The 13,953-nt window shown below is 39.8% G+C and overlaps 1 protein-coding gene across 6 annotated transcripts in view; it reads right to left on the bottom strand.

The window, feature by feature from the left end:
• RAMP3 (receptor activity modifying protein 3) overlaps window positions 1-13,953 on the bottom strand; it is a 39,045-nt gene that overhangs the window by 2,401 nt on the left and 22,691 nt on the right. Inside the window, exon 4 of one of the 6 annotated variants that reach the window (XR_002112855.2) lies at window positions 4,692-4,766. The exons of 3 other annotated variants lie outside the window; for them this stretch is intronic. Coding sequence is in view for 2 of the 3 variants with exons in the window: in XM_019613662.2 (XP_019469207.2) it covers window positions 6,404-6,422 (19 nt within the window). In the remaining variant the exon portion in view is untranslated. Of the gene's footprint in view, window positions 1-4,691; window positions 4,767-6,162; window positions 6,423-6,451; window positions 6,609-13,953 lie in introns of those variants that run through there. 2 more of the 6 variants (XM_019613662.2, XM_019613663.2) reach the window with 2 other exon arrangements.

Here is a 13,953-nt window from a genome sequence, read left to right on the forward strand (position 1 = left end):
GGGATGAACAGAAAGGGAAAGAGAGATGTCTCACAAACTGCAAACAGTTTTTATCTTTCCCTCTGAATGGGAAACCGAAACACAAAATCTTCTGGAGCATATAGTTCTTCTTCTCTTCTCAGAAGCAGGTACTTGGGAATACTGACAGTCCACAGAACTGGAGCATTAACTCTTTAACTCCCAGTACACTACATGATGTTACGATGTGGAGTACTGATAACAAAAATCATAAAACCATGATGTATGGAAACTGTTGAATCAGAGCCTAAACCACTGATTGATCACCTGGGGAAAAGAACAGGGTCAGCCCTGGGAGCACAGGTGAAGGCAATTTAGCTGTGTGACCAGAACAGGTTGAGCCTGGCTGCACCTATCTTAGACCCTTTTTGCAACTGAGGAAGGATGGTTGGAGATCCCTCCCTTGTGGACTCCTTTCTGGGAGGCTAGATCTTTGGAGACCGGTGAGAACCTTTCCTTTTGTAATGCCATGTTATCTGTACTAGTATTTCTGATTATAACGCATGACAATATCTAATCTATAAAATTTGATCTACTGCTGAAGAAGCTTCAACAGAAGCTGGAGGTATCAAACATAATAAGTCAGATAAATAACTGATTTGTATTCATACAACCAAGAAATTTTGTGTGAAATCCAGAGAACCTGGACAGACAGCAGTCAAAACTCTGTCTCTTTAATGTTATTATTATAATCAGGACCTCTTAACACCATTTAAGTTTTGCAGAATTAGGACTCCCACAATGGAGACCTCTAAAGTATCATATAAAGATGTGAACACAAATGGAGCATGAACAAAATATTTTGAGCAAAATATGGATAATCAATACCTCATCCACCACTGGGCATGAGGCTTTGGCAACAGTGATGATGCAATACTGGAACTGAGACACAGCATGCATTACTGTGCAAACACTTCAGTTCTGTTGCACTCCTGGGCAGCAAGAAGATTATGGGAGAATAAACACAAAGAAGTCCACTTTCAACAACCTTAATCTTCAACAACCTTCTTATTTCCAGCAGATGCAGAAAAGGAAGTCTTCCCTATTTATGAATGTTCTCAATAGTTATTGAAGACTGGAAGTCCCTAATAATGATGAAAACCTTATTTCAGCACAGCCAGTGCTGAAATTCATTTGGCTGGGGATCAGAAAAGGCAAACTCTCTGAAAAAAATGAGAGAAAGAAATAGTAATAAGGAACAATAAGCCTAAATGAGTAATCAGGTGGGTTTTGTGGTGTTATCATAAGCCAAAGAAACTCAGGAAGTGGATGAATTACCAGGGAGGAGATTGGAAATTTAGATGGCAAAATTTCTGGTCAGTTCATGAATAGGGGAAGATATAGGAAGATGAGTTATTCTCTTGTATTTTTATGTATGTCTTTCAATTCTATGCGATTGAAATTCGCTTCCAATGGAGATAAACTTCTGATTAATGACTTTTTCTTTCACTATATACCACAGAGGACAAATGCAGATTCAGTTCTCTGCTGTGAAGTAGTAAAGGAGAGAGAGATTCAGTGTCTGGGTCAAGTCTGAAGACTGTCTCAGGCCTGTCTATCAGGAGAAATCTCTGCTAAGAGAGAATGGGTTGGGAATTCAGGCTGCAGCGTAATATTCTTAGAGCTGTGTTCCCAGAAGATTAAAAGGCTTCACAGAAAGTTCCTTCTGCAACATTTTTGCAGTTCTCATTCTTGGTGAGCTTGAGCTGATACCAGAATGATCTCACAAGTCCACTCTTTGATGCTCTGTCACACAGATGCACACATAAACAATGTATGTATATTTTAAGCAAAGCAATGAGGAAGGAACTTTTTGTGACAAGGTCAGCGGCCACAGTCAAAAACAGGAAATAAGCTTAAAATAAAACATGAATACTAGCTGTTTGCTGTTGTTATAGTGCCATTCTTCTCTGCAACCCCATTACATTCATTCTCTTTGTCCTTGGACTAAATTAGAATCTAAAGCTGTCTAGCTGAGTGTGGAAGAGACAGCCCCAGGGGACCTGAAGAAAAATACATCTGAGGACATGTCTACCAGGATCAACAGACTACAATGCTGAGGTGCCAGAGGTAGAATTGAACTGCCCAGAGAGGTCAGTGTTCTGTCTAGAACGGACACCAGGCAGGGCTCCAGAGTGAGTCAGGCTCTGCTCCAGCCCTGCTCTGTGCCATACTCTGGTGAGCAAGCTGTCCTACTAATGTTACTTCAGGTCTTTGCTGCCACCTCATTATATCTATCTGCTTGTGTGGAGTACAAGTTATAAGGTCCTACAGAAAGTTCACTACTCCTTCAAGAGATGTTAGCTTTTTTATGTAACATTAGAAGGTATAACCAAAATATTTCCAGCCAATTTTGCATTACAAGTCCAAACACAGCCAGAAAAATCTGGTTAAACTGTACTCGGAGGTTATATATAAAAAAAAATTAGGGAGTTATATTGTGTTGAAAGACTGAATCAAAATACAATATAAATGTTATCCTAAGTTTGAATTCCTCATAACTTTCCCTTTATCCCTTCTATCAGAACAAATAAATTAGCTACTTTTCCCATGGAATTGTAAGAACACAAGAAAAAACTCACGTGAGAACTGTGTGTCTGACAGGAAAGTTCAATTCACTCAAACACTGAGTCAGTTTAATAACTCAGAGCTTATGCACTGCAACAAATATCTCGCATTTTAACAAAAAAAATCCTCCATGTGGTACTGTGTAACAACTTCTTTAGAAGGGAACGACTGAGTTCTAATTACAATGGCATATCTGTATTTGATTGTTTTGCAAAATTTTTTTTGTTATTGTTTTTTAAAGGGAGGTGGAGGTTAATGAATACTTACTGCAAAATCAACTTACTCATGCTTAATTCCCTTATATTTTAAGCAACTCCCTTAATTCAAATTGAAAAGGCTAGCTAGAATGACTTGTTTTTATTTTTTAAACTAAAAAATCCTATGACAAAGAAGTCCTGGCCTCTGCCTGGAAGTACTTCAATATAAATGCTTACAAATTGCAGACTTTGTGATAGGAAAATAGATATGTCATTTTCTATTTATTTCCAAAACAAGCAATTAGAGAGCAGTACAGTAATATAAGCTCCAATACTTTATTTCTCAGACCATAAAGGAGTAATGGAAGGTTGTTATTCTCTGTGCTGAACCACAGACTCTTTATTAGGGTCTGTGGTGACAGGACAAGATGAAATGGTTTCAAACTTAAAGAGTAGCAATTTAGGTTGGATGTGAGGAAAAAGTCTTTTATAGTGTGGGTGGTGAGGCACAGGAACAGGTTGTCCTGAGACGTGATGGATGCCCTATCCCTTGAGATATTCAGGGCCTGTCTGGAGGGGGCTCTGAGCACCTGCTCAAGCAATGGATGTCCCTGTTCATTGCAGGGGAGTTGGACCAGGTGACAGTTACAGGTCTCTTCCAACTCTAAGGATTCTATGATTCTTTGATTCCATTTTCAAATTCCTTCATCAAAACGGAAAGCACTGCTGCATGTTCTTTGCTGTTCAGAGCCCTGTGAATGTATCAAAATATATACAATTATTTGCCATGACTGCCTTTGCCATGCCCTGGTTTCAGCTGACACTGCTAATAGCATACTGACAATTTGGTTCATGCTGAGTAGTGGGCACGTGCCCAGGGCCAATCCACAGGAGGAGCTGCCACATTTAAGCCACAGGGAGGGGGTGGGCTGTATTGCAAGTCACTTTGGGTTGCATGCAGCCCGCAGGTGGCAGGTTGAATGTGCCTGAACTAGAATTTCAATATAATTTGTCTAAACCTTTATTTACTCTGCTGTTACGTGAACAAATTATGACAGAGCACATTAGTTCTTCAAGGACGAGACCTAAAATGAAGAAGGATGAACTACTGTCTAGCTTTTGGAGGAAAAATATACGTCTACAGACGGAACAAAAAGTGTATCACTTTCATGTCCATCACAATAAAATGAGTTTTTCCTGTACGAATGCATTCATGTATGCATATAGCTGACCTTCAGGGATCATAGAAAACTAAACAATATTCTACCACATCTTGGAGGAAAAGTACTTCTTGATTTTTGTAAATATTAATGGCAGTGATCACTGTAGTGAACGTGGATTGTATTAGAATTTGCCAAGTTGAGGCAAATCTTTTCACAAGTTTGACACAACATATGCTACTCTGCTGAATTAATTAACATGCACATTGGACACTGCATTTCAGTCTTATGGTTGGACATTTCTTCACTGTAAAGATAAGGTCATTTGTGGGTCACTGCTTAGTTTTAAAAATAGAATTAAAACTTCAGCGGTAGAGCAGCTGATAGAGACCACACTTAGAACCACATCTCATTTCTGCCTCAGATCCTGAGACATAGCAAAGTTGCTTAACAAGTTCCTCGGTAAAAAACTTCCTCAAATTTGCAGTAGCAACCTTGTTATCTCAATTCAGAATGAGCTTAACATGCAATGTTAGGCAAATAGGACTGAGAGCTTGGTACATCACTATTGGATAAAGTCTAATGCCTGCTCTCTGCCCTGGTCCAACACTAGCAGATACTGCAGTAACACTGATATTTGACGGAAAACAGATAACAGCCAGGGAGATAAGAAGGTCCATTTGTTATTCATTGAAATTTGAGAGAAAGCAGAATAATTTTTTTTAAAAGAGATCTTAATGTGACAGACCTTATGGCCCCTCCAACCCTTGCGACAAGGCCTTGCAGTTCAGCCAGAGAACAAACCAGCCAGTGTCATTCACCCCTAGACACAACAGGAAAAAATGGACGCAAAAGTCAGATCATTGAGTAAGGAAAGAAACTACTCTTGCTAAGATGTAAGAAGGAAATGAAGATGAAGCAGATGAAAGAGGGCCATAACAAGAACGTGAGGAGGAAAAAGAAGAACTCACAGAAGCAATAGCTGTCTGACCCCTAACCATGGGTGAGCTGTGAGATACGTGCAAAGACTTGAGTCATCATCCAGGTCAACATATTGTTACCTGGATGCTGGGATAGTGGGGCTAGTAGCCTGAACTCAGTGGGTGCCGATGAGAGGGGCACTGCCTCCAGCCACGTGGAGGACAAGGATAACCAAGTTTATTAAACTGTGTGGATTTAATAGCCTGGCACATCAGAACCATAGAAGTATACAGCTCTAGTGGATACTGGTGCACAGCGTACTTTAAATCCATCAATCTATAAAGTGGAAAATCCATCTGTCATTCTGGAGTGTCAGTGGGATCCCGAGAACTAAAGGTACTGGGGGCTGAAGTGAGTTTAACTGGGAATGAAGGGCAAAAGCATTGTGACTGGCACAGAGGTTCCATGCATCCTTGGCATAGACTACTTCACGAGAGGATGTTTCAGGGACCCAAAATAATACTGAAGGGTTTTTGGTAACATTGCCTTGGAGACATAGGAAATTAAGCAGCTGACTGCTTTGCTAGGTCTCACAGAGGACACTCCTGTTGGTGAGTTGCTAGAAGTAGAAGAACTGCAGGTGCTGATCACTACCACAACAGTGCACACTAGTGGCAATATCTCACAAACTGAGACTCCTTGATTTCCATCCATAAACTTATTATGCAACTGTAGAACCAAGAAGTAATCTGCAGGACTCATTCATCCTTTAGTAGTCCCACATGGCCAATGTGAAAGATATTATCTGAGAGTGGAGGCTAACAATGGACCACCATGGCCTGAATGAAGTCGCATCTCTGAATTGTGCTGCTGTGCCAGACGTGCTCATCTTTCAATCTGAACTGGAATCAAAGACACCTAAATGGTATGCTACACTGATGCCTTTTTTTTTTTTTTTCCCATCCCTTTGGTATCAGAGTGCAGTCCACAGCTGGCTTTCATTGGGAGGAGTTGGAGCAAGATGGACATCATCAGATCCCTATGTATGTGATCAACAAAATATAATCTCACCACCAACCAGATCATAGCTCTTAATCATTAATGACTACAGATAAATACGCTTCTAGCAAGAGGAGGTGAAGAGCTTACTTTTTTCTCCCTAAACTTCTACTCTTCTTCAAGTTACTATAGCCTTGTAAAGTACTAATACTGCAGTCTCCACATAAATTATGGAAATAATTATACAACTAGAAATTTGTCCAAAGCCAGAAAGGGAAATCAACATCACACTGAATGCAGTGTGAGCCCAACAGCTGTCTTATATGAGGATCTCTGACACACAACTGTCCCATTCTCTCAGATAATTTGCCAAAGGAAGTACATGATTACCCCTCTGTGCCTAAAACACAGCTGTGAAATGTGTCGCCTGTGAAATTAATTGCAAAAGATACACCAATCAATGAAGCAATGTAGTTCAGATCTACTCACCCAAAAAAAGCCTTTCATCTTGACATCAGATGAGGAGAGAATTCTCACAGTTTACAGAGAACAGTGATATCTACCAAAGGTAGAAAACAGAACTAGTGGGATGTTTTACCTTGGTTTTGTGAAATTAATACGTGAGGATGGTTTGATGGCAGTGGTTGCAATTCTTAAGTTCTCAAGGTGTCCATTAGAGAGTTTTGATGAAATGTTATTCTTCCTGTGCTTCATCCTTAACAACAGTTGTTCCTAAATGGGCATACTGCCAAATGTCAATGACACAAATAAGGCATGACTGTGAAGCAAGGGTTATCTTCCTCTGGTAAGACAGGTCTTACAGAAGTCGAGTAAAGAGAAATGATCAATCTTTTTTTTCAGATGAATATCCGATTGCAACTCTGCACATTTCATAGGTAGTTTATTTATACCAACTGAAAATGGAGTCTCAAACATACTAAAAAATCTGGCACAGAAATCTTAATGCCACCTGTTTTTCACTGTTCACAGGTCTGTGTTTAGCCAACATATCAAAATGCATAAAATTATTCACAACTTGAACTTGCCATAATTTAAGTTTCATTTTGAATATTGTTATTATTTGAAACATTGTACAGATAAGTTGATTTTCACTTTGAAGATGGTGGTTTAGCTCATTTAAATAAGTGGCCAAATCCAGAAGAAAAAAAAATGCTAAACCTGTGAGCCGATTTTCATCCTCAAGTTTTGGTCAATTTTTTTTTTATTTTATTCCATAAATGACTTGACTTCGTTTCATACATCATAAAATCTTTTTAGCATTTTACCCAGCTTATCCACCTTACTTCAGAAATGTAAATGATGTCTGTAAAGATTAGCCTCAAGCGACTGCAAATGTGGAAGAGGGAGGTGATTGTCCCCCTCTACTCAGCTCTTGTGAGGCCCCATTTGCAGTACTGCGTCCAGTACTGCCTTCCCTAATGACTCCATTAAGTCAGATAGTTAATATAGTGGTACATTTGGCAGTATACAGTTTGTTCCAATTTTCCAAGTCACATGCCACCAGATTATGGCAAAAGGTAGGTGGACGCATGTACCCCTGATCCTGACTTGAAAGGTCCACTGCCTGCCCTCCCATGTGAATGCGAGCTTGTCTTGGGATTCATAAGCAATTGGGATGCTGAAAAATGCATTTGCTAGGTACAGAATGCAGTGATACGTTTCTTTTTCTCTACTTAAGGCATCCATGAGCGAGGCAATATTGGGTATGTCTGCATGGATTGGTGGTGTGACTTTATGTAGTTCTCTGTAGTCTACCATCATTTGTCAAATACCAGCTAACTGGCCATATGGGGGAGTTATATGGGCTGTGACCTTGTAATCCTTACTCTCTCCAGCTCCTGCACAGTCTTGGTGGTTTCTTTTTGCCCAACCAGGTGTCAGTGCTGTTTTGTATTTGTGATCTGGTGTGGTCGCAGCAAACAAATCAGGTCAGGTTTTGCGTGGTCCCTTAAAATTGGCTACACCACCTGGATGCTAATCCATCTTTCACTTAGTCTGAACTCTTCCACACTGGTGTGGAGAGTCAGACCCCACAGAATGTCTATTCCCAATGTATACTCTGGAATTGGGATGATAGATCCCAATCCCCTCCCACTTCCAGGATGGGAGATGCCTAACCCCAGTTTCAACCATGTTTGGGTTACATGTCCCCCGAATCCACTTATCATTTTCTTAGTGCCTGAAAATTTATTTGGGTTGCCATATGCAGTCAGTGTTTTTGCAATGGTATCCACTAGTGCCATAACCCACTGAATATTATTTTGGGTCCAATGAATCATTAATTTAACATAGGGCCTCTGGTCCTCTCTGCAGGTCCTAGTCCAAAGGGATTTCTCTTCCCATCACACCATTAGCTCTGCAATACCCAAATCCTTTTCCTCTGATGGCTCAGCCACGGCTGCCCAGGCTGCCTGTGGAGGTTTAAGCTTTTTTAATGGGACTATGAAATCCTCTAGATTCCATATTTCTCATGGAATCCGTCCTATGATTCTAACTGCTTTCCCTTTAGGGGAGGATTGAAATCTTTATTTGCCAGGTAATAGCCTCCATATTATAATAGGATAGCCTGATTAGGCTGTCCGTCAATCTTTTTAAATTGAACTCCTGCTCTAATCAGGTCAATAAACATTTGCTTTCTTGAAACCATAATGGGTCCAGATTGGAATCTTTTAGGGGCCAGTCTCTGAAGTCATGGTTGCAGACAGACCTCCAACCTCTCCTCCACAATTCGGACATTGCACTTTCCCCATAGGCGCTCTGTCTCCCACAGATCCCCAATCAGTTGTGCAGCCTGTTGTATTACAGCCTCCAAGGCCATCAGGTGGTTTACTATGGATACCAAAGTACCATACTGATATAGTGGGCTTTGTTGCAGGATGAGATCACTCATTCCTGATGAAAATATCATCAGATCCAGACTTTCAAAGGCATCCTCATAGACTGCCTCTTTCAAACCTAATTCTGTAATATAGTTTTGTAAGTCTTTCATAGATAAACCTGTGCTTAAAAATATATCATTTTTATTTGGCCACGTTACTCAGCATACAGCCAATTAGCCATTGAATTAATGAATGATTTTCTTCATTAGGACTGTTGCATACAGACTTTTCCTGAGGGCAGGGTGAGTAATGGATGCCAGCTTTGAAATTTCTGGTCCATTTACTATCATGCATTCGGCCCCCATGTCCCTTAACCGAAGCACTCATGCTGGTATGCCTTCTTTCAGTTTTTGTCTAAACCACTGAACTAGACCCACTAGTTCGTCTGCTGTGTGTAGGTGTGCCACTACATGCAGTGTAGGCTGGGCGGGGGGGACACTGGTCAAGGGACACTTCCACTGATCTATCTTGCATCTTTTTTGGTTTTGTTTTTTTTCTTTTGCATCGTGACAGGATGAATCATGAAGGGATCCAGCAGAGAGTCTCAAGATCCAACTTTTTAGTTCCCTCATTTATAGAATCTATTTTATGCACATTTCCTTGTTCAGCGTCCCTGGTACATTCTGAAGAGGTGTTTTAGACCTTTTTTAGGGGAATGACCTGATTCAATTTTTTCCCCATCAATACTGTGACCTGTCTTTCAAATTTTTCAACTCGGTCATGTAGTAGTTGATTTTCATCAGCCAGAGCCTCTTCAGACATGTTCCCTTGATTTAAAGCCATTAACAGTGGCCATGACACGGTGGATATGGACAACTGTGGTTCTCTAGTAATCAGTGTACCTTTGCTAAGGCCACGAAAATACTCATCCAAAAGTCTCTGGCCTACACAGCTATTTCCTCCTACAGAGGGCCCTATTTTTCAATTATGGAAGCAATCCTGTGATATGGGGATCCTAAGAATCCCTGGCAAGATCTCATTCAAAGTACTGCACAGGGTAACGCAGGATGACGCAAGTTAGAGCTTAACCAACCCTTTGACCAAAATGGTTTCCTGGTTTCTGGGTTGGATTAGTTAAAGAAGGTATTCATAAGGATAGCATATGTAGTAACTATGCATTCTTACTTGTTGTATGATTCAGTGTTGGGGACGTATCCCTAAATGTGAACAGCCAAAGCTGGTGAGGATTAAGATAAAACATCATAATCCTCAAAAGAAAAGGAGGGATTGATATAGGCTGGTTTAGCAATGGGGATTAATACATACTAGTTTAAGGACAGGTATATTAGTTTAGCAAAAGGAATTGGCGTGTGCTATTTCAACAAGACTTTCCAGTTTAGCTTTGCTTGGTATGTGAAGGCCTAACAGTCTTATTCGTATGAACAAGTCCTTGCTTCACCAAAGCCACAATATCCAGTTCTTCTCTATGTAATATGTATGGAATCTTTGTATCCACCAGGTTCAAGGATACTTTTTGGTTTTCAAATAGATTGTTTTCAGTTATAGTGTACCAAGATAAGATACACTTATAATAAGATAAGATACACAATAAGATAATTGCTCATTATGGCGTAACAATCAATGGAAATATGCCAAATTAGGGGAAAAACAGCTGAAAATCAGCCAAAGGTATAGTGAAGAAGCTCAAGATGGAATAAAAGGAATGAAGTACTGGGTCTTAAGACTACCAAAGAATTGTACTGCACATGTTCAGAGGATATTAGCATATATTTATGAGTCCTTGGAAAAAGAATGAATATATATGTTATTTCCAGGAAATATTTTGCATATGTATGTTTTAACTGAATAAATGTAGCATCAGAACTCAAGCAAGCACACTTGATTTGCCAAGTCACCCAGTACATATCTTGAATTAAAAACAATGCCTGCTCTCTAACTCACTAATATTGGAGTTAGAGAGTTTTGTTCCCGGATTTTCCAGTGACAGTACAATGCAGTGACATTTCATATAGCATGAGTTGCAGGTGACTATTGCATAATCTTCTATTAATTTTCTAAGTCCTGTTTAAGTATGTGTTTTTTACCAACCGTCGCTAGGGCACCACAGGCATGACACATATAGGTAGGTTGAAATATTACATTAATCACTGTGTTTTACTTGTCAAGTGGTGCAAGGGCATGTGGAATGTAACACACACGGGTTTGATTTGACTGTATGTGGCAGGTACAGAAGGTGGAGTTAGCAATGCCCTTCCCTCCACAATGTTCCATTGCCACTTACACAGTCTGTGCTTATGCTATGCACAATCAATTAATGAAAAATATCACTCAGAAATCACTTAACAGTGTTAAACATTCTACAACCTTTTGGAGACACATTACTAGTTGGTTAGGGCTTTGTGCAGCCTGCAAGCCACAGGTTGGACATGTCTTGTCTAGATACAACCCATGAAACTCACTAGGACTCCAAAAATCTGAAGAGTGTAAAGTGCACAAACACAACTCAGGAACCGTGTAATTAACAGAAGCTATATCTACCTAAACTAGTGAGGCTGCTTTGTTACTGGTTAACTCTTCACAGGGAATCACAGTCTGAGACAGACAAGGATGAAGCAAGGACTTCCACATGGTATGTGGGGGAAGAAATGTTTTTACGTAGCAGTGGTATGTTGTGAAACCAAAGGGATATGCCTCAGGGTGTATGTTACAAGGTAAGTTTCTGCTTGTGGTTAGGCCCAAAGATTATGTGTGCTAACAATGAGATGACAAAAAGAAAAATGGGAAATTGAGATCAAAGAAGAAAGGATAAGATGTTCTTACAAAATAAAACCTGAGAAGAATTGATTAAACAAACTTATCGTGTAGATATGTGGCGTGAGATGCTAGCTTGGCATCTATTTGTAAATCTTGCTTCCTTGGCAAGACAGACATAGACAGGCTTTATCAACTACTTGTAAATATTGCCTACTTGACAGGACAGAGGGGGATGGACTTTGTCAAACATGACACAAAGATAACTCTAGTTGGTCAGAGCAACAAAATCTGAATCCAGATTACAAAGATGTAATGAACAAAGGAAACCAAGGGGGAAGCTACTGGGGGGGATAAGCACACGATAGATGGACCAACAAGAATGTGAAACCCAAATACCATAGCCAGCGGGGAAAGGGCTCACTTGCAGTCAGGCCATAGGGGGTATAAACTGCTGTATCTTTCCAGCATGCTGGTGCCTACATCCAGAAGGACAGCCACTTTACAAAAGTGTAAAATAAATTGTGATTCATCACAAATTCTGCCTGAGCCTGGATTATTGAACACAAGCATTTCTCCCAGGTGCAAGAACACAAACCATGCAGAATGCATGTTAGAGAGAATAAAGACTCTATTCTCTCAGACAAATCCATGTCTACTTCCATAAGGGGGAAGAAAATGAGGAATATAGAATTTTCATCTTCCACTCAGTTTTGAAGCCCATTCTAAGATTTCAACATCAGGATAGGTTTTCTACATGCACAAAATATATGGAAGTAGTTAAGACTGCAGAAGAGCAAGCATTAAAGACCTCAGAGCTACAGCAAAGCACATATAACATTGCAGAGCACTCTCAGAAATAACCCAGATAGCATGACATTCAGCCTATCTCAAGCTGTTTGATGATACTAACACAAGAGACAACACTCATGAAAACACTGTTATTTACAATTACTTATTTATTACCACTCTTAGAAAGTATACAAGGAGAACATGAAGCCCCAAAGAGTCAAGATTTCTGGTGTCTGCTTAATGAAAACTGAACTTGGATTCTTCTCTGGTAACAGTAACGGAGTACTGAAAACAACTCTTTCTTGTGAAATCCCCATTAATTAAGCTTCTCTCACAACCTTCCCCTCAGTAAAAACAACATATTTTACATGGTTTTTGTGAAAACTGAATGAACCTTATGTCTTAAGACTATCACTTTTCTCTTCCAAATATTGTTAAAGTCAGCTAAGGGGGTCAACTGCTAGTAAGAAGTACTGGCACACTGACACTCACATGCACACACTGACTATGACTATGTATGACTTATTTAGTTAGGAAATTAGGCAGTTGCCATAAACTGGCATTTTTTCAGAGAAAACAGAGCTCTAGAAAAGCTCAGCCTTCAGGGATTACTCAGACTACGGAACATGAGGTCCACTAGGATCTGGAAGAAAGTAAGTATACGCTGAACTTCTTTCTACTTCTTCCTCTCTGCCTGACTGACATACCCATGAAGGGAAAATGCTGTCCATGGCAAACTCATGGACAGAATGCAAAGTACGAAGTTACACCTGGTCAGTTATCTCAGGACATACACAAAAGTGTGGTCAGTTACTGAGACCTGAAGCTGCTCATTTGCAAATAAGGAATATATAAACTACCATCATTAATTTAAAATATTTAGCCGGTATACAAGATAACCTGTACCCCAACTCTGAGTATATGCAAGAGGCTTTGTTCCTAGACAGCTCTTGGATGTAAATTCCAATGGCATTTATTTTGCTGAAGACCGTTGCTGCACAACAGTTCCCAGGTAAAAGGAAACTTAATTACAAGCTAATTCTGCATAGATGCACACCTCCTCTCTCACTTTGTTTCCACAAATGCAGATCTCAGAACACAGGCCTTATGAGCCCTCCCTTAAAAGCTTCTGCAGAGCCCTCATCATGGGCTATCAACAAATGAAGCTTCAGGAACACTTCATAGCAAGTGAACCACACCACTGTACCAGAAATCAGACAAAAGACAGATGTGAGACTCACTATATCTTGCTTTGATCTTACTTCATTTCCCTGCAAATGTATCAAGCTTGTGATTTTTATCCAGAGATCAAAACCCTGCTTAGATTTTACAAGTGATTCTGCCACTTTTTAATTTTTACACAGTTCCAGCAGAGCTCATTATGTGAAATTTATGTCACATAAACTCGCTTATCCTGTCAACTTGAAATCATACTTTTTGAGATATGCTTAAATAAGTCATAAAGCTGAGGAGTTGAGACAGACTTAAGGATTCATAATGCTTTTGCAACTACCTTAAACTTGATTTTCATGCTTACTGTTTCTTCCTTCTGTGATTTCTCATTAAAATGATGATCAAATAAAAGATCTTTGATAGCAGATAAGAATGAAACAGGAAATAAATAATTCCATTTATCTATAGACCAGATATTTAAGTCCACCTCAGTCACACACACACACACACAAA

Source organism: Meleagris gallopavo, chromosome 3 (assembly GCF_000146605.3).
Source record: "Meleagris gallopavo isolate NT-WF06-2002-E0010 breed Aviagen turkey brand Nicholas breeding stock chromosome 3, Turkey_5.1, whole genome shotgun sequence".
NCBI classification, from domain to species: Eukaryota; Metazoa; Chordata; class Aves; order Galliformes; family Phasianidae; genus Meleagris; species Meleagris gallopavo.